The 21,570-nt window shown below is 33.9% G+C and overlaps 1 protein-coding gene across 1 annotated transcript in view; it reads left to right on the top strand.

The window, feature by feature from the left end:
* LOC145679685 (trissin receptor-like) overlaps window positions 1–3,189 on the top strand; it is a 79,248-nt gene extending 76,059 nt beyond the window's left edge. The window contains exon 4 of the mRNA XM_081750260.1: window positions 1,578–3,189. Within this exon, the coding sequence (XP_081606386.1) occupies window positions 1,578–2,603 (1,026 nt within the window). The 3' untranslated portion in view covers window positions 2,604–3,189. The remainder of the gene's footprint in view (window positions 1–1,577) is intronic.
* Window positions 3,190–21,570: the final 18,381 nt, after the last annotated feature.

The following is a 21,570-nucleotide window of genomic DNA, read 5'->3' as shown; positions in this document are numbered from 1 at the left end:
GTGTTTCTAGGACACACCACCAGATAATGTAAATATATATCGAAGATTTTGGTAATCCAAATCCTTTGATAACGATATTCAAGCATCACTTCAAGTTCGAATACAAAATTCTTGGGTTTATTATTAAACAATTCAGCTAATATCAAAATACGACTGCTTTTAATTACAAAGCAGTTTTCGAAAAACATCCTACACGTTTTCAAGGTACCATATGAGTATGAATGAGAGAAGTTTATGATATGCGTATGAGTGACAGCAGTTGAAAGGCTAGGTGTTCTAACAGGTTCTCATCGTTTCAAATAGACAGGAGGGTTTCGAAATGCGAGTGTAGAGAATACTATAGAGAACAAGTTGGGTGGAACGGAAACGAATTAGGAGTTGTTAGAATTACCGGGAGAGAAGAGAACAATTTTAGATGTAATTAGTAGGGGAAAGAGAAAATGTTTGCTAAATTAGCTGAGAAGAAACTATATCATAAGGGACGCGCTATAAGGTATGGAAAATGGAAAAGAGGGAGGGGACCAAAAAGGCTGGGGTTAATGGGGCAAACAGGAACTTCCTAGTGAAGACGAAAAGGTTAGCTCAAGACCGTAGGGTATGCAAACTTCTCAGTTGCGGCAAGTTACTTGCTAACAATGGCAGGACACCTATGACAATGATGATAAAAAAAAGTCTTAAACTTCCACTGATGCAGAAAAAACAAAACGCATATATGAATTGAGCTCTCAAATGTCTGTAAGAATCAGAACCTTTTTCTCCAGAAATAGAAAAAAAGTTTTCTCTTGTAACAGTGTTATCAAAGAAAAATGTTTAGCCTGAATACTTCCTATTTCAGTTTCTGCAATGTATTATTGTCTTAATCAAGCATATTACGAAAATACAATCTAGGGTTACACTTTGCATATCCCAGAAAATGATAGGATGTCATTTCAATCGTTCAATATTTTTTCTATGTTCATTTTTACACTTTTAGCTTTCTAATTATGCACACACCTGAACTTTATTTTGTATTCTGGGCCAATGTAGCCTGTTTGTATTTTTAATTATCAATTAGTTTCATTTAAAGAGATTAATAAACCTTAAAAATATTTTCCAGAATAAACCCTGTTTTGCACATTTCATGTAGGCGCCAAAACGAAATATTTTGCCTTTCTAGATAATATATTAATAGTCTATTATTAAGTTCATAATATGATATATAGTTTTTACTTTTGCCTTGAATATTCTCCGTTCGGTATAGCTCATTTCGATGACTTGATTGATGACAGAATTTTAAATTAAATTAAGGCATTATACCGTGATACTATCAAGTTCATAATGCATTACCTAGAAATTATTTACTAGATAAACTGTTGGAAACCATACCAAAGTAATGTTGTGTTAATTAATTAATTCCAGTTCTCAGACATCAAGTCACTGTAGATGTGTTATACCAATAAATTTGAACTCATCTGATAAATATAAAATAAAACCAGAAACATCATATAAGTATTACATGTCCGTGTATGATGTTTCCTATTTCTCACTGTAAGTTAATAAAATCTAATAAGTAATCAAGATATTTCTTTTAATTTCAGCTGGTAATCTTACTGGTGTGGTTAGCAAGTGCTTGTTACAGTGCTCCGAGATTATTTTGGTTTGGAACTTTAACGCATGACTTAGGTGATGGACAAACAGAAACTATTTGTGTTCCTGATAGACAGAAATATGATTCTAAAACGTTCGATATGGTAAATTTTGCGCTTCTATACGTTCTTCCACTCGTTATAATGACTGTATTATATGCCAGAATCGCATATGGACTATGGAGTAGTAGTCGACTGTTGGAAATTCACCTAGAATCAATCTCTAGAACCTATTATTCAGAAAGTTATTCCGATATTTGTAGTTCATGTCAGCAAATCAACAACGAATTTTCAAATCTTAGAATAAAATATGAGAAGAAACGTAGCACTGGATTAGATACTTGTTCTGAGGACCATAATTTACACATCAGAACACCAGGACATGATCGTCTAACTTCAGAAAGCTCAACATTTTCTACGTTTACAAGATGTGATACTATTGATAACAATTGTTATATGTGCACGTTTCATAACAAACAGAACAAAAATATCGTTGTCCATGAACCATGGGAAATTACTTTAGAAACGAAGAAACGCAAAACTAAAGCTGTTCTCATAAACAAATCTCGCAGATACTGTGGTAAAGCACCAGCGAAAGTACAACGAACAAGTCAAATGTCTTCATCACAGCAAGTTCTTAACGCACGACGTGGTGTTATCCGTATGTTGATAGCTGTAGTATTGGCATTCGCGTTGTGTAATCTTCCGTATCACGCTAGAAAAATCTGGCAATATTGGTCCACATCATATCGAGGTAGTAGTCATTTAAGTTCCATATTGACACCATTAACCTTCCTTGCCATGTACTTTAACTCTGGAATAAATCCTATTTTGTACGCGTTTATGTCCAGAAATTTCCGTAAAGGAATGTGGGAACTCTTGTTTTGTTTAAATCGTAAGAAACACCATTTTGTTAGGCGAAGTTCCAGCAGATCAACCACCAAAGCTTTTACAGTGTCAACGAACCCTGATACTTGATTGTCAAGTAATCCTATTAAAAGCGCACACAATTTTGTAAGTCGTCAGGAGAATACGTCTTGTCAGAACCAAGAAGACACAGATCTCGAATACGATATAGACCCTTTCAAAGAACAAGTAAAAATATTGCATGGACGGTGCAAAAGTAATTCTATCCGAGCTCAAACTCTCCCAGAAAAATTAACTCTGGAAGAAAATGTCTCTTCCTGAATCCAAAGTAAAGACACAATTTTTTACTTACAATTTATGTAAGGACTCGGGCAGACAACGATAACAACTAATTCTGGTGAAATTGAGTTATTAGGTGGAATGGGTTGGGATCGAACCACAGGACAGTATGTAGGTTGTTTAATTTCGAAAATGTACCAGAGAATGACAGGGAAATCTTAGTTGGTATGTGTCATTCCATTAAATTGCATTGGAATGTTGATCCTTCTTCCCAGTTTACTCGGAAGTTAGAAAATGTGGTATACAGTTATGTTTCCCCGAGCCGTTCATAAGTTGGTTTAACAGTGAACAAAATTTCTTTAGTTAATTAAATGACATTTTTTCCATTTACGGCTAGAGTTAAGTTTCGTTATAGACAGTAACAACTTCTAAACAATCAAGGTGAATAACTGTAGTTTTGTACACCAAACGTTTGGAAAATGGTATGTTATGATTTTTTACAAAGAATTGTAAATAAATGTAGATTAAGATACTGGTATAAATGGTATCATATACAACTTACATTAAATAATAACAACACCAAGTAAAAGTGAAATGTAATCTTCCAGTTTAACGTCCCATGTTTATTTGCTTTATGCTAGGGGAGATGATGATTTAAGGAAAGTGAACGATGTTGGAAAAATGGCGGACTGAGGATGTGGGAGCAAAGGCGAGTACCCCGAGAAAACCCACGGACATGATGTTTCTATCTCAATATTACTTGGCCGGGGATCGAAAATAACACGAAGTACAAAACAAACTTGTATGTACAGCGAAAACTGCAAAATTAAGTTAATCAACATCAACCACTCAACCTGATATATACATATAACATTATACAAAGTTCCTGTAAATTAGAGGTATACTCCATCATAATTTTGTTTGTTCAACACGGCCATATGTGTCAAAACTGTACAGTTTACTAATTCTATGTTATGTATGTTGTTTTAAATATTGCTTTTGGTAACTGTTCCTTGATCTGTTTTATATATTATTGATGGACAATTTTGACATTCATAGTAACCGGTTGTATCAACAATTTTGTTATACGCCTGAAATGAGATATCAAGGTGAAATTGAAAACACGTTTTGATCTGGCTTATTACTCGTACAGATCTACTTAATAAATAAAGTCTGTACGGACACAAGGGTAACAGAATGATTCATAATGCTGGGCTACATTTACCTACAATTAGGCTTCTAATCTCTGTATCTCTCTATTTATTAAGAGGTCCTCCGTGCTGGTCTAGTGACTAGGGTCACTAATGCATAGGGTCATGGGTTATTCCAGGTAGGAGAGTATTGAACACACTATAGTGGATTGGATTCCTCATTAAATTGCAGATCCACGACTAAAATAGCCTCAGTGCTGAAAACATATCCTAAACTTCAACAAATGACAATATTATCTCTTGAAGTAAGGTAGGTGTGCGCATTTTCGCCATGTTTGCAATTCTGCCAGGTACCTGTATTTTCGAACATGTTTGTATAAGTCGACGTGTTTTGTTCCATTTCAAAACAGACAGTCAGTGTATGTAATAGACGTAATTCTGTTATAAGATCGAGACCAACGAAGTGCGATGCATTGTACCGAAAGGAAGGTTCGAAGCTTTGTGGTAAGTATTGCATTATGAAGACGAATCCTTTATGTCAACAATGATATGTGTAATGTTGTGTGTTGTACATAGGGAGTTATATTGTCACCAAACTTATATAGTCTTCGAAAGTGATTGTAATTTCGTCATGTAGAACGAAGGTGACAAAATTGGAACCTATACTAATGTGTATGTCATAATGGAACAACGGCAGTAATGTCTCATTTCCTTCGATTGTGATATCTTCTTTCCTTCCATTCAGTTGCAGATAATGGCAGACAGACGGAATAAAAATAAGTATTGCAAGTATTCATGTATGGATTTAAAGAACGCCGTGATCAACGTTACCCAGCATCAGCTATCTGCCAACGCCACAAGTAAACAATTCAATATACCACGTCGAACATTAGGTGCTGCAACGTACCCCGTCCCATATAATATGGAATAGCAGTGACGTTGGGTGGAAGTGAGCCGGAACAATTAAAACTGCCCTACAAAACTCACTACACTGAAATTACAATTGAATTTAAATTGTTTTAGAATAATGATTATATGATTTAATAAAATATAACAAGCTACGAATCTAATTAACTCAATACCTATTGGGTTCATAGGTCAAATGAATATATTAATTGTAATTTTATTGCAAAGAAAAAGCTGTATATGATCGAAAATATTTATATGACAACTTGAATAGATAGATATATATATTACAAACGCTATTCATACAACAGAATTTAATCTATATGTATTATCAAAGCATATAATTGAGTCACTTACCAATGAGTAAAACTGCTTGTCTCTTTTACAACACATATATGGGTGTTTCTGTATTCCTCTCTAAATATTATATTTTTACACTTCTTCATAGAATCAAATGTTCTTACGAGAAATAGAGAGAAAATTCTTTTCTATATGTCGTGGAATTTCAATTTAACGAACAAATAAGTAAGGCAAACTGGCCAACCATTAATCACATCACTCGAAAAGAACCAATTTCTTCAATACAGAATGTAACTTCACCCACAAAATGTCTCATGACGAAACCTTATAGGAGGAACATAACACAATAATATTTTAACGCAGAATATAATATAAATCACACTCAAAACTAAGGTTTCTTTTCACGGTGTTAATCCACTTTACGTTAATGTCCCTTCGAACCATAGCTATGCGTATTCTATTTAACAAGGCAAAACTTCAAAATTCGATGTGTTCCACCTGATACTTTAAGTAGCTATATTAACCCGAATCCGAATCCGCTACCAACAGACAGCGTAGTTCCATTTTCTGGCACTACGGCGCTGCGAAACTGAAATAATGTCATAAGTCTCGAGTTCTGCTTTTTTTTAAAAAAAAATCTTTCTCTCTTATTCTCTCTTCCAAATATCGTTACACAATCCCATTGTGGGGATAAAAAAATATTCTAATATATTTTTTTATATAACCATATATATATATATATATATATATATATATATATATATAATAACCTTTTTTTTAACTTTATGAAAGATAAATTACCATAGTCAACTGTCGATATTAGTATTCGAACTACCTATTTGACCATTAACTACCTCAAAACAAAAAAAAAAAAATAAGTGCACTAAAAAAAATACTCTACAGTAATCCACTCACCTTTCTACTAAGGTTAATTAGTCTAATTAGTCATAGGTCACAGTAATTCACTTTCATAATTGCACAAGATCAAGTTAATAAAGAAACACCCTAACAAAAACATTCAATATAGAATTCACTCTACATATATATATATATTAATTGATTACATATAATATGCCTTATAGCATTAGATCATAAGTATATTTTTCTGAAATTCCAGACATGTAGGAAAAAGAAAAATAATGATAATATGATTACTATGATTCCATATTCCATTCATTCATGACCTGAGCGTCGTCCATCCAGCAGAATCGATACTCGAAAATACATTCAATCCAAATACATACAACATAGAACGATGATTACAATCGGTTATACAAGGACAAACTGACAATGCCGATCGGACTTATCTGAAAAGAGAACTATATGAATATCCATACAACACAACCACATTCATTCACAAATATAATGATTAAAAATGAGACCTATGAATATGTATGACTTGATGAATGAATCTCTAAAATTTCCTAATAAAATTTACAAATGATAATGTAACTACATTTCTAGAAATTTTACAAAACATACTTATGTTGCTATACAGTTATCACTAATCAACATTACGGGGTTCTCGAAATCGTTTGGTTAATGATACATGAGACTTCCTAATATCATGCTCATTATTAACTGCTTGTACTTGAATGGTATTAGGATTTAAAATCTTGACCACAGTATAAGGCCCCGACCACCGATTACAAAGGCCTTTTGTTATTTTATCACTTAATGAGGACTGGACCTGTGCTTTTATTAATACCTTGTCCCCAATTTGGTAAGATGTCGGTACCCTCTTCTTATCATATTTTCGCTTCCTCTTTTCCCATGCATGTTCCATGTTTTTGAGAGCACTTACCCATATATTAGGATCTCTCTGTCTAATATCAGTAGAGTCTATCCTCCACTTGATATCCAATGGGTCGCATACATCGTATGTATACACTAATTCCATGGGACACTTTTGATGTTCGGAATGAACTGATGTATTAAGCGAAAATTCTATCTCATGAATCCCACGATCCCATTTATTTTGTTTATCCGAAAAGTAAATTTGTAAACAATCTTTGATCACTCTGATGTATCTCTCACTGGGATTGCTACCACTATGATAGGGTGCAATCCTTATGTCTCGGATCCCGTTAGCATACATAAAATCTTTAAAGCGAGACGACGTAAAGATACTGTGATTATCATGGGTCAGAGAGTGAATAAATCCATGTCGAAACATTAGTTTGTATAACTTATTAATTATTGTTTGACTGGATAGATTCCGAAAAGGTTCCAAAAATACCCTTTTCGTAAATGAATCAACCACTATCAAGCAAAAGCGACCAGACTGCGTATCTACCAAAGGACCTATGACGTCACATGCCCAATTTCCGTTCGGAAATTTCTCAAAACTAGAGACCAATTGTCCCATAACTCTCATATTATTACTTTTACTCAATTGGCATAAAGGACACGATGTTATGTACTCTCTTATTTGCGGTATCATGCCCTCCCAAGTATAGCGCATACAGATCTTCGCGACACATTTAGAAAATCCCAAATGCGCCCCCGGCAATATCGATTCGTGATAGAATGCAATTATGTTATTGGTCAAACTTTTGGGGAGACAGATTTTGTAAGGATTTTTAATTGCTCGTGTTTTCTTACATAATATTCCTTTCACAATCTTATAATCAGGTACATTCTCCTTATTCTTAATTCTATCAAAAATAGCTTTCAATTCTGGGTCCCTTTTTTGGTGTTCTTCTATCGATAACTGCGCATAAGGCATATTCCATAAATTTACCATCAACATATTGATTACTTGTTCATCCAGGGATGGATCCTCCTGGAAATCCTCAAAATCTTCAGTATTATGTATGCGGGAAATAAAATCCGCTGGTACATTTAATGAGGATGGAACAGATTTCACAGTAAAATTAAATTCAAATAATTTATACAATAGGCTACCGTATTTTTTCACCCTTTTCAAATTTTTCAATGCGTACGCTAATCCCATATTATCTACACGCAATTCAAAAGGTGCGTGAAGAAAGGTTCGGAAACGCTGCATGGTTTCTAATGCGGCCATAAGTTCTAAAATAAAAATGGGCTTGTTTACATCGTATTTACGCAATTTACGGGAGAAAAATGACACTGGAATTAGTTTCCCTGTAGCTTTATCATATTGTGAAATCGCTCCCCCTAAAGAATGGGTCGAAGCATCCGATGACACAACAAAGCACGAATTTAGATCAGGAAGCTTAAGTACAACATAGCTTTCAAATAATTCTTTCAATTTCTTTAAGGCTTGCTTTTGCTCATCACCCCACTCAAACAACACCTTAGGAGATCTTAACCTAGAAATTGGTTCAAGAACGTCTTGAAACCCTGGAATGTATCTACTATAATATTGAGCGAAAGAACATAATGCTATTACACCACGCCTATTCTTTGGAGCTGGCAATTTCCGTATAAATTCAACTCTTGATGGATCCATGTACATATTACCACCTTCTATAATTTGTCCTAAATACGAAATTCTCTTTTGGAAAAATTTACATTTATCAATGGACAAGGTTAAACCATTTTCTTCCAATTTACGTATTACCATATCCAAGGTATGTTTATGAGATTCTAAATCTGGGCTACTTATGATTAAATCATCTGCATACCATGTTACACCCTGATCTTTCATAGAATAAAAGATATCTGTGATAAGTTTACTTAATAGAAATGACCCATTAGCAATGCCAAAAGGAACATAACGATATTCAAATAAACCACGATGTGTGAGAAAGGCTGTAAATTTACTTGAATCCTCACTAAGTCTAATTGTGTGGTACGCTTTCATTACATCTATCCTGCTAAAGATCACACCATCAGATAATTCAGCAAACACATCCTCTATTCTAGGAGTATATTGAGAATTCAACACTAAACGTTTATTTAGATCAGCATAATTAATTACAAGTCTCCTGGATCCATCTCTATTTCCTACCATAAAACACGGAAAAGAAAACTCACTAGTACTAGGGCGTATTATATTTTGTTCTAAAAGAGAATCTAGAATCTTATCCATTTCTCTTTGAGCCTTTCGCGACATTGGATAAGCCTTATGTCGAATAGGTGAATAATCTTTAAGCTGGATCCGATGTTCGTAATTAGGAACTTCACCTACACGATTAGAAAAAACAGTAGGATATTTAGTACACAAACATTGTACATACCCTTCTAATGTTGGATCCATTTCAAGAAGAGCTGGATCAACATCTATGGAAAACTTCTGACTCTCATAGGTCATCCTGGAGATGCCTGGATAGAAATCGTCCAGATGAGGAGACATGGCAACCCTGGGTGGAATACTCTGCTCTTGTCCCAATCCATGGATTCTCTGAACAGGAACACCTGGGAAACTCCGTACTTCTGTATCACTAGCCGACGGACTTGGGATGGCAACACTGGACACCCTTGGCTGACTCTTCCTCTGCCCCATCATCCATTGTTGAGATGTCTGGACAACTCCTTGACCCCTGGCTGGAACATCCGGTTGGTCCTTCCTTTGATAAGTTCCATGGGTAGACATAGGTCGATCAAGGCTGGCAACCCTGGAGACGCTTGAGTGGTTTATCCCTTGAATCCTCTTCCGACGTTGAGAAGATTTAACAACTCGTTGAGACTTGGACCGGACTACATCCTCAGAAGAGAAGGCAACACTGTCACCTCCATATGGGTTGGCATCACTGATGATCCCACTAGACTCGGCACCTTTGGATGGAACTCGCCCATTGGATCCTATAGGATATAGGAAATCTTGTTCCGCACAACTAATGTGAGGTGAAGATGAATTCACAATAAAAGTTTTCCCAGCATCCATATCATCTGGACCACACTCATCTCCTGTCAGCATCGCAGAATCCGCACGAAGAAACATTTGTGAAATTAAATCACCTCTCCCCCTGCAACATAAATCTTGATTAACAGAGTCAAAACTATTTTCTTGCTGATCACCACTAGTGGAAGGAAAAGGATGTCGTATAGAAGAAGATTTATCGTATATTAATTGCACTGCTCCACCTTCAATACCTAAATGTAATACATTGTTATTAATGTCTATTGATGCTTTTAAATATTTAAGTTCAGGTATGCCAATAATAAATGTTGGTCTTAATCGTGGTGCCAAAAAGAATTTTAATCTATACACACGACTAAGAAATTTCAACGGTATACAGACAGCACCCTCCAATTCAACCTTATTATTGTCCACACTAACTCCACTAAATTTATCAGGCAGTATTTGAATCGGATGTTTAAGTTTATTATTCCATGTTAAAAACTGCTCTTTATTGAGGAGCGAAACAGAAGAACAAGAATCAAGACTCCCAAGAAATGTTCCACCGAGTATATATGCATGCACAAATGCAGCAATCATTTTCGATTTATCTATTTTGGATGGCATATCAACACTATTATTCACTTCCTTAGGTTTCAAATACGTTCCCGACACCACCTGCGGGGATCGACCCTGGGACTTTTGATCACACACATTCGAGGTCATATCGTAACCACCTTGAGTGATCTGATTAACCATCTGTCTATTATTATTATCCTTGGGGACAATCCTAACATTATCTTTTATCACAGTTGACTTCCTGCTCCCCTGATTCGTGTTCGTTTTAATACTTCTATTATTAATCACTCGTTGGCGTCGAACCCAACACCTCGAAACAAGATGCGGACCCCCACATTCAAAACACTGTGGTCTTGGATTACCAAGTGTATTCTTCAATTTAAGTTCACTTTTATTTTGTTCTACTAATGCTGAGTACGTTGAAATATTTTTAAGATGCGACATATGCTGCTTGACAGCATCTATTACGGCACCAAGACTATTTGGAGGAGTATATCGGAAAAGCTCATAAGATAGTTGGGGGTTCAATCCACTCAATATAATATCTTTCACTACACTTTCATGTAAAGCACCTTTCACAATGGTATAACTATCGCACACCTTTTCGATATATGCCATGGCAGTCTCATGTAGTTGTTGCAAACAATAAACATAAGTATCCATTATATATTTTCGACCAACACCCGTAACTAGTTTAGTAAACAATGCATTACTAATTTGCACCCAATCATTCGTTACAGATATTTGTGAAATTAGTTCAGAATGTAAGGGATTTGCAGTTTTACCCAATGCGGCCATAACAAGAGATTCAGTTGGAAATATATTACGTTTAGCTATTCTATATACAGACAGCAAAAATTCAAAAAAGAGGCGATCATCCAACCCATCACACATTGGTATTTGCATACATAAGTTTGAGAAATTCTCACCAGCAGCACGAAGAGTAAGTTTATCCATGTTTACTATAAAAGGTGAAAATCCTCTTAATAACCGACTTTCGTCTCCATCCCTATTATAAATGCATTGAATTGGATTTGTTCCCTCATTATTCAAATCCCATTTTGGTATCGAAGCTTCGGGCTTTTCGTTACCCCCTGTGTTATACCAATTACTCATATCAACACAATATGTTGGGGAAGATGTTTGTTTATATTGTACAAAACCCGTGTCAATATATGAATCCGTTTGAACCTGCTGGTTGACACGACTAGGCGTCATATCATTTACGTCACTGTCCGACGTAACTAACAAATTATAATCACTTGAAGGAGACAACGAAAGATCACTCTTCTCAATAAATGGATTTGTACTATCATGTCGAATAACATAACCATGATCCCCAATGGGCATATTATTTAATACTAGCTGACCGGGATAGCTAACACTAGAGCCCTCAAAATCCATTGTAAGATGGATTTACCTCCTCTACTTATTCTTTCTTGTCTTTAATTGCTTTCCTCTTTTTTTGTGAATAAAAAAAATTATGACTATAGTAGCTTGATAATATCAAAACTAACATACACAGTAAATAGCATTTATCTATCTTTTCAGCGCTGACCTAATTTCTTTTTTTTTTTCCTGTTGCTGCAAGGACACGTAATTAATATAAACAAAAAACAGGTTTTTTAAACACCTGCTCACAACAGAGCAAAAACATGCAATAACAGCACCCACTTCTTATCGGCAGACAGAAACGAGTAACCTTGACTTGTTACGTATCTGGAATGTAAGCTATCTACCCTAGCTGGGGTCAACACACCACGAAAGACAAAACATCGACACGCCAATTCATACAACGATGTCCAATGACTCATAGAAATAACTTAACTTTATTCTTGTAGCTTCTTTTCCTACTTTTTTTTTACTGCCGAATAGCGTAAGCAAACTAGTAGACAAATTGCATAAATTCTTAACAATCGAGCTAAACAAAAATACTGATGACCGTACTTAACTAAATATATATATACATAACATGTACACTCGTCTACAACAATCAATGACCTGATTATATGGTATTCTGTCGGCTTAAAAGACAGACAGAAACTCACGAACATGGAGATAGCTACTTAAAGCTGTGCAACGTACCCCGTCCCATATAATATGGAATAGCAGTGACGTTGGGTGGAAGTGAGCCGGAACAATTAAAACTGCCCTACAAAACTCACTACACTGAAATTACAATTGAATTTAAATTGTTTTAGAATAATGATTATATGATTTAATAAAATATAACAAGCTACGAATCTAATTAACTCAATACCTATTGGGTTCATAGGTCAAATGAATATATTAATTGTAATTTTATTGCAAAGAAAAAGCTGTATATGATCGAAAATATTTATATGACAACTTGAATAGATAGATATATATATTACAAACGCTATTCATACAACAGAATTTAATCTATATGTATTATCAAAGCATATAATTGAGTCACTTACCAATGAGTAAAACTGCTTGTCTCTTTTACAACACATACATGGGTGTTTCTGTATTCCTCTCTAAATATTATATTTTTACACTTCTTCATAGAATCAAATGTTCTTACGAGAAATAGAGAGAAAATTCTTTTCTATATGTCGTGGAATTTCAATTTAACGAACAAATAAGTAAGGCAAACTGGCCAACCATTAATCACATCACTCGAAAAGAACCAATTTCTTCAATACAGAATGTAACTTCACCCACAAAATGTCTCATGACGAAACCTTATAGGAGGAACATAACACAATAATATTTTAACGCAGAATATAATATAAATCACACTCAAAACTAAGGTTTCTTTTCACGGTGTTAATCCACTTTACGTTAATGTCCCTTCGAACCATAGCTATGCGTATTCTATTTAACAAGGCAAAACTTCAAAATTCGATGTGTTCCACCTGATACTTTAAGTAGCTATATTAACCCGAATCCGAATCCGCTACCAACAGACAGCGTAGTTCCATTTTCTGGCACTACGGCGCTGCGAAACTGAAATAATGTCATAAGTCTCGAGTTCTGCTTTTTTTTAAAAAAAATCTTTCTCTCTTATTCTCTCTTCCAAATATCGTTACAGTGCCTAGGTACAATTACGAAAAACACAACATACACTCCCTGATAGAAAACATTTGTTAAATGTAGCAGAGGAAGAGGTCTTAGTCCAGAGGATTGTGCGGCTAGCAGACGTAGGATTTCCCCTCACACCTCGACTGTTGAAAAAATGTGTCTTAAAGTTTCGTACAGGAAACAAAGTTCCATATTCATACAATATACAAGATTCAACAGATCGAACATGGCTTCGTGGATTTTTGTTGCAGCACCTTGAAGTGGCGAAAAGAAAAGTGCGGCATTTAAATGAAGCCACGGCCCAGAAGACAAATAAATAAATATTTACTAATGATTATGTATTATGTTTATTACAATATTCATCGGGTGAAAATATGTACTCCAGTATTTATTTTGTCGAGAGGTTTAACTTGCCATCATTATTTACAATAGGGGTGACAAAATTGTGAACAGGGTGTATGCAATTTTGCCAGTTGCACACTTTTTTCTTTTGTATTTTATAAGTAATAAATTATTAGCGTACGTATTTTTGTCACACAGATAACTTAAGCCGTATACTATCCACTTCCAGTACAGACGTACTCGCCATACCTACCAGGAATTTGCAACAGTCGTTCAAAGCTTAACATGGGGAAATTGCGCAAACCTACCTTACATACTAAACTGATAGCTAGCTAACCAATGCTCATACAACCAAGAAACACACATTGGTATTTTAAGATGTGCATTAAACTTAGCAACTTAATGTCTCTGTTGGAGCACATCTCAAGTGCCCTATATATTCCATGATTTTAAAGTTTTTTTAGATATCAATTCCATAAGCAATTAAAGCTAGAACGTATTAGTGAAGTCACTTATATGTGATGGAACACTTATTTGCGAGCGGATTCTGAGACCTGCTAACAAAAAGAGAGGACGTTAATGTTAAAATATGGTATCAGGAGCTGCCAGATAATTTATGATTTCGACAGTGGGAGAGACTAATTGTTGCTTGCTTTTTCTACAGGACTTACGATGCCAATAAAGACTTTGCGGTTTTCATTGTAACTGTTTCAATGCTTGTATCTGTATTTATACAGAATTCATCAATAAAAATGTATACACATTTTAAGAGGTTATATCTGCATACGTTTCTGGGACTTGAATCGAGGAATGGCAGTAACGTATAGTAAAGTATGCCTGTCAACGGGTGTCATAACTTAATTGACTATAAACAAAATATCAATGTCATAGTATACTTTATGTGAACGAGTAAGGTTTCTTGCAGTGTACACACCTTCAAAATTGAAATCTGAAAGCTTATATTTCCCGCGTCCTATGTTACTGATTCAAAACCTTTAGTACGATCGATGAGTATTTGAAAATAGAAAATATTGACATCTTTAGATTTGTCTTGTAGAAAGTCACTTTAGTTTCATCTTAGAATTGTTCTCCACAGACAGGTTAGTATAGTGCAATTATCCTGAACATTATACTAACTTGCTTATCTTAACAGTATTGCGAGGTGATATCCATAATTCCTCCTTTAGGAATACATAGGAATCTGCAATTTGATTGTCCATGTTTTGGGATCAACTAGATGGATCACGTCTATCAACAAACTCAATTTGTAACGTTTTACCCTTTAAATTGTACCCAAAACTGATTGTGATCCATCAATAGTTCTTGAGACATTGCCTCCCAGATTAACACACAAACAAACAGAGTAATTATATTAAGGAGTTTGTAAACCAAAGTCACTAACAAATATGGATATACAACAACAAATATGTTCTCAAACTTCAAAATACCTTTCTAAAATGCTCTTACACTGTTCAGACGCAAGATATTTTGATTACATAACATGTTCAGACATATAAGTAATGGCATATGTTGTAAGATAAACCATACTATGCATTGCTAACTAATATTCGACCTGAAATCCAAGGAAATCCACAGATATAAACTGTTAAAGTATGTATTATTTTTCTTGACGAACTCTGTAAATACTTTTACCGTATTTTTTATTTCATTTAGGCAGTTAATTTAAACTTCTTGAACTAGTAATTGTCATTTTGTATTAATATAAAAGTTTTAATATAAAAAATAAATGTTTTCCCAGATTTGGCACGTAGAAGATAAATTATCTTCATGTATTACTAATATCGTTTTAATTTGTCTTTTGATGAAGCTAAAATTGTCTCATTGTATTCCACCAAGATAAGTACTTTAAAAGATTAAGACTTATTTTTGCTGTTACACTAAGTAACTAATCCTTAAAAGAGAGTCACCGTCTATTGTATGAAGCTCGATGCATTTGGTGCGAATCTAACATTAGGTCCACATACTTCACGTCAGTCTTGCTTTTGTAAATAATGTATGATTGATATCACTATAAATACAAATTCATTAACTTTTACATTACAGTTTTAGGCATATCAAATACGGAAAGATACATGTAATAAATATAAGAATCGGTAATATATATATATATATATATATATATATATATATATATATATATATATATATATATATATATATGTGTGTGTGTGTGTGTGTGTGTGTAGCGCTATTGTACAGGTCAAAATAAGGCGAAGATGCTATATCACGTTATACCCTCCTGAGTCTCCTTGAACCGTTATGGGGAAATAAGAATTCTACCATGTGGCAACGTCATAGATTAACTTGAAACCATTAGCATTGTTCTACTTATTCATCATTCACTGTTGTTATGCTAATTATCCTAATAGATTATGCTAGTGTCAACATCTATTAGACTATATGTATGTTATATGAGTAATGACCGGATAGCCATTTTGATGGTAGGAGTTTTTATATGACTATGTGCGAAATTTAGAAATATTTTCCTTCCTTTCTTTTGAATTTCTTGAAATATTTCTTCCTTCTTCTCGAATAATATCAGAAAGGTAGAGAAGAATGTTAGTTTGCGGAAATATTTCTACATAAATGTATACTCGCAACTTAACAACTTTATTAATATTTAGATCATAATCTATTTTTTTTAAAGTTAGACAAAAGTCCCACGATTACGCCCTTTGGCTAGAGAGGATGGATAAATAATGAAAGTGAATGAATGGGAAATTAACATTTTGTGCTCTTCAATCTTGAATCGAACACAGTATCACGTTCCAGAAAGACACACTGGCTAGCCATTAGACCAGCGGGGAAAGTACATTCTAATAAAAGTGCGTTAACAGTCCTTTTAGTGCGTTTGTGTCAAATTTTACCGAAAACGAACAATTTATTTATAGCAAAAGGGTAAGGCATTCTTAAAGTTCACCAGCACTGATGAACGGTATGGCAGCATACTGTAACAAATGATTGTTAAATGTACTAATGATGTTATGTGTATTATGAATGAGTGAAAAGGCAGCGTAAATAGTTGGTAGTAATAATGGATATATAGGTGGATCCCTGCATCAGAGACATCCTACATACGAAAGACTCCAATTAATTAACTTAAAGAAAATATATTCTGTACTCGTATCAACTTAGCCGGATAATATTGATTTATTTCAGGCATTTTACCTGACTAAGTAACAAAGACAGATTCAAGAAAAAATATTAACAGAATAACTTTAAGCGTAAACAATGTTTCCTAAGACAAATAAACAAATATTGTATAAAATAATATTCTTCATCTTCACCTATTATTTAAATGCATTATGTATATACATATTTCAGAAATTTTCTGTCGTTTGTGATGATAGCCATCATGGGGTAGTTGGAGTATGTATCAGATACTTTGATTGGTAGATAGTTTGATTCATGATTTTTCATTGGTGTATTTTATTGTCCGTAAGTAGGAATGGAATGTCATTACTGCTATGTAACATCTATTTAGTCTACGTCTATCGACATTTAACAGCCATCTGGGAAGAGTGGATGTAACTATTTGATGGATTGGTAGATCTATTCTATGGTTCTTTATCTGTGACGTTGCGAAGCCACATAATGTGATACGCGTCTCCGGATAAGGACCCGAAAACTACATAAACATTTATAGTTTTCACTTTATTTTAACTTGTAGAATAGAATCTACAATCCATGAACGCCATTTTGGAACACATGATGTAATATGGTGAGCTTGTTAACGTTTTTTTATTTTTTTCTTAAGTTTTGATTGATAATATACAAGCGACTTCATTTGGGTAGCTAAAATATATCTGTAATTTTATCACGAATTATAAACGTATTATTCATAGTCTTTCATCTGTCAAATGATGGTAACTGATTGATCTTGTATTTGTTAAAAACAATTGTCAATGTTGTACACAAGGAGAGGGGTTTCGACTTTTAACGTCCCCGTCGAGCAAGATTATATACAAAAAAGAAATATTTACGTACAATATTAAGATACATATAAAACTACCTGAAATGATATCAATTTTGGGTTTTACAAAATTCTGTATATCCCGCTGATGAGCACTATGGTTAAAAATATTCTGACCTAAACTGAAAAGTATTTAAAATATTTCTAATCAAGACTAAAGTTAAACATACACACGGTGTATGTTTCAGTTACAGATTAAAATACCATTATATAAATTATAACTTTTATGTTCAATTTTTGCTCTCTGTTCAATCAATAGTTTCTTTAGAAAGTATTTATGCCAAAAATATAAGATTTATTACAATTTTTGTTATTGTTCAAATTGAATATCAAAATCTCTGTAGAATTGTATATATTGCATTATATTGTAAAGGTATTAAACTATATTGTTTATGTATTTTCCATGTAATAATTATAACCACATAAGGCGTTGTGACTTAATTTCTTAATATCCAAAATGTTTTACTTTCGTTATATTACAAAAGGTATGAATACATATTTGTTGTTCAATATTCAAGAAAAGTTTGTAAAGGCTGTGCTGGAAACAAATCAAAACATTACCTTTGGAAAAATCATGTTGAAACATTGGAAAACAAAATGCAAATAAATAACTTGATAGTAAAAATATGTTTAACATAGTAATATATTGTTAGAACTTTTGGTAAATACATGTATATATTCATACGTTTTAAAAAATATAACCTATACTTACCCTGCATTACATCTCCGATTTAAATGAAATGCAATGAAATATTTGAGTTTTACGTCCGACGCGTGTGCCGGTTAGGCTAAAGGAGACGGGGAAGATTAGAAATGAGTGAAATAGTGGAATGAAGAAAGTGGGAGGAGACGGGAGAATCCCTTGGAAACCCACACACACTGTGTTTGTCCACCACAAAGATCACTGTGGGGCTGGGATCGAACCCGGGACACCAAGCACCAGAGGTGAACACTCTACCACTAAGCCACCTCGGCCCCTTTGATTTAAATGAGTATACACTAAACTATAAATATATTAGGTGAGCATACGACGTATATTCACGTACACCTTCCATTACATCCGTGCAATAACTTTCATGATAATAATTAGAAACCTAATTGTCCTTATATCATTTTGTTACACCACTACGTCACTGCCTTAAGAAGAGATGTAACCTTTTAAAGTCTAACAACATTTAGAAGAATAAAATCCTTTTTAATAAGATTTATCAAGTACATTGAGAATAAACTTGCAGATGGAGACGTAAACGGAGTAATTAGACTTCTTATTTCCGAAGATACTTTAGCACATCAACATATGCTGCAATATTGGAAGTCTTAAAGGAAAAACATCCTGCACATTCTTCTACATTTACGCCACATGACACAGCAGACATTCATACTGATGTTAGCAGAGTCACATCCAATGCATTTAGGAAAGCACTTAAATCTTTCTCTTCAGGTTCTCCAGGAGGTATACACAGCATGCGCCTTAGATAGCCTAATTAACATGGATTGTATTTCTACTGGTACACATGCAATAAGAGAGCCAAACGGTTGTAGTAGAACAGATAAAAAAAATTGGATGGGACGTACTTGATACCTTAGGCGAGAGGAAAATTATTAATTTTTGATTGTACATGCACATATACTTTCACCCCTTCTAACTTTCCTTTCTCTTTACTCCAAGTAGGGAATGTAAGCCATTCGAAAAGAAACAGACGAAAAAAGAAAACAAAGTAACCAGATAGATATGTTGATTTGTAACCATTACCATTGAATCCAGTAGATCGTGCAACAAAAAAGGTTCATCTTTATAATGGGAGTAGGTAAATGCATTACACATTTATCAGATGATGATAGAACAAGCACTATCCTAATTTAAAGAATAAGTATAGCAGTTCAGAGATGTAATGTAACCTTTAGATTAGGAACCATACCATCAGTTAAAGAACTGGATGAGATTTCCCTGCTTTAAAACATTTTCCATCTACCGTTAACTTAAATTATCCACTTATTTATGGGAGAGTCGCTTTTTGTCAAGTGAAGAATCCAGGTATTTTGATCCAAATAATAGAGATCCTTGAACGAACTTGATCTCAGGGTAATGCACCCAAGGCAAAGTAATATCCTTCTTGAACCAATTGACAGACGAGGAAGTGTAGTTGTATTCCATCAATTCGTTCATCTTCAGCATCAGCTTTCAGAGTCAGTGTGGCATTTGACTGAATTAACAGGTGGAGCAATTGAAGAAATCAATAATGCTAAGAAGTTGAATGCTACGAATTTGAGTTTCGATGAAGCCCTTACACACTTTTGTTTGCGTTTCAGCATTTTACTGGACATCAACTGAGAGAAGTTTTATCTAAGAAGTTACTTACAAGGGAACATTCCGATTTTGGTGAATTCAATTGCTGAAAATGATTGCTAGCACTGGATTCAGCACCAAAAGAAACACAGGAAAAGAAGACCTTATACTGGGTGGTAGATAAGTGAGGCCAAAGTGGAAAGATATAACATAGAAAATGTCTAGAAATGCCATGTTAATTTTGAAATGAGTAAACGGATTGGGGTCAGATGTTGGATATGAGGAATGCATGTAAAGCTCTACTCAATAAGCGTAATGTGAATCATGGCGAACATCTGAAAAGCATAAATAACTCCATAAATATCTTCTTAAAATTACTATTTGTATCTAATGTTCTAATTTTATTACTATTGCAAAATACGTGAAATAATAATAATAATAATAATAATAATAATAATAATAATAATAATAATAATAACGTAAGCGAAGGTAATCTATTAGCTTAAACGAACATAACAAATAGACTTTCCGGCTACGAATTATATGTATCAGACTGCGTATCAATGGTGCTCTTGAGGAAAGTCGGTAAAAGATCAAATTTTTTACCAACTGCGGGAGAAAAACTTACTTATTGTACTGATTTTTGTATAGAGTTTTCTGATGCTGTATAGAGTTTTCTTCCCTTATCTAATGGTGAAGAAACAAACTTTTGCCAATGTGAATACCTCAAGATCCTGCACTGCTATGAGTTTCAATAGAACGTTTTTTTAAAAATATTTTAATACCTTTAGAATATAAAGTAAATATTATATATCGTTCTTAGTAACAACGAAATTTTTCCAATTTTTTTTCAAGAATTTACTGGATTTCTGTCGGGTTTGATCGTTTAATTCATTGAATTTTTATTGGGGACATCAACACTTGGAGCTCTCTCTTCTCGTCACGATAAATGCCAACATTCAAAGGAATCTATGCATTAAAAATTCAAAATAAAAAATTCTAGAACATGATGTTCCATTAAAAACTGGTGTAAATATAAGACATTAAAGCAAAAGAAAATGAAAAAAACACTAAAAATAAATAGTAAAAATACAAGAGATATAACTAGAAAACAAAAAGGAAGCAATACAAGTAGCAAATGACAGGGCAATTTTAAAATAAAACTTATAGAGCGAGTTGCCTATTCCTACCTCACAAGCAAAGATGAAAATAGGATCACTAGGGATTGCATTATCCCCTAAAATCTTATTCATGCTTTTAGGTAAACCTAAATATTTTGGTAGTTTTCTTTACTAATCTAGTGGAATCTTCTGTCTAACCATTGGTAACATGGATATTTACTGTGTAATACAGTGGCTCCCAATCTTATTTACTTCATCCCCTTAATAAAACCTCCGGAATAATAATAATAATAATAATAATAA

The sequence above is a fragment of the Thermobia domestica genome, chromosome 2 (assembly GCF_964235325.1).
Source record: "Thermobia domestica chromosome 2, izTheDome1.hap1.1, whole genome shotgun sequence".
Taxonomy (NCBI): domain Eukaryota; kingdom Metazoa; phylum Arthropoda; class Insecta; order Zygentoma; family Lepismatidae; genus Thermobia; species Thermobia domestica.
This window is presented reverse-complemented; position numbering and strand designations above follow the sequence as displayed.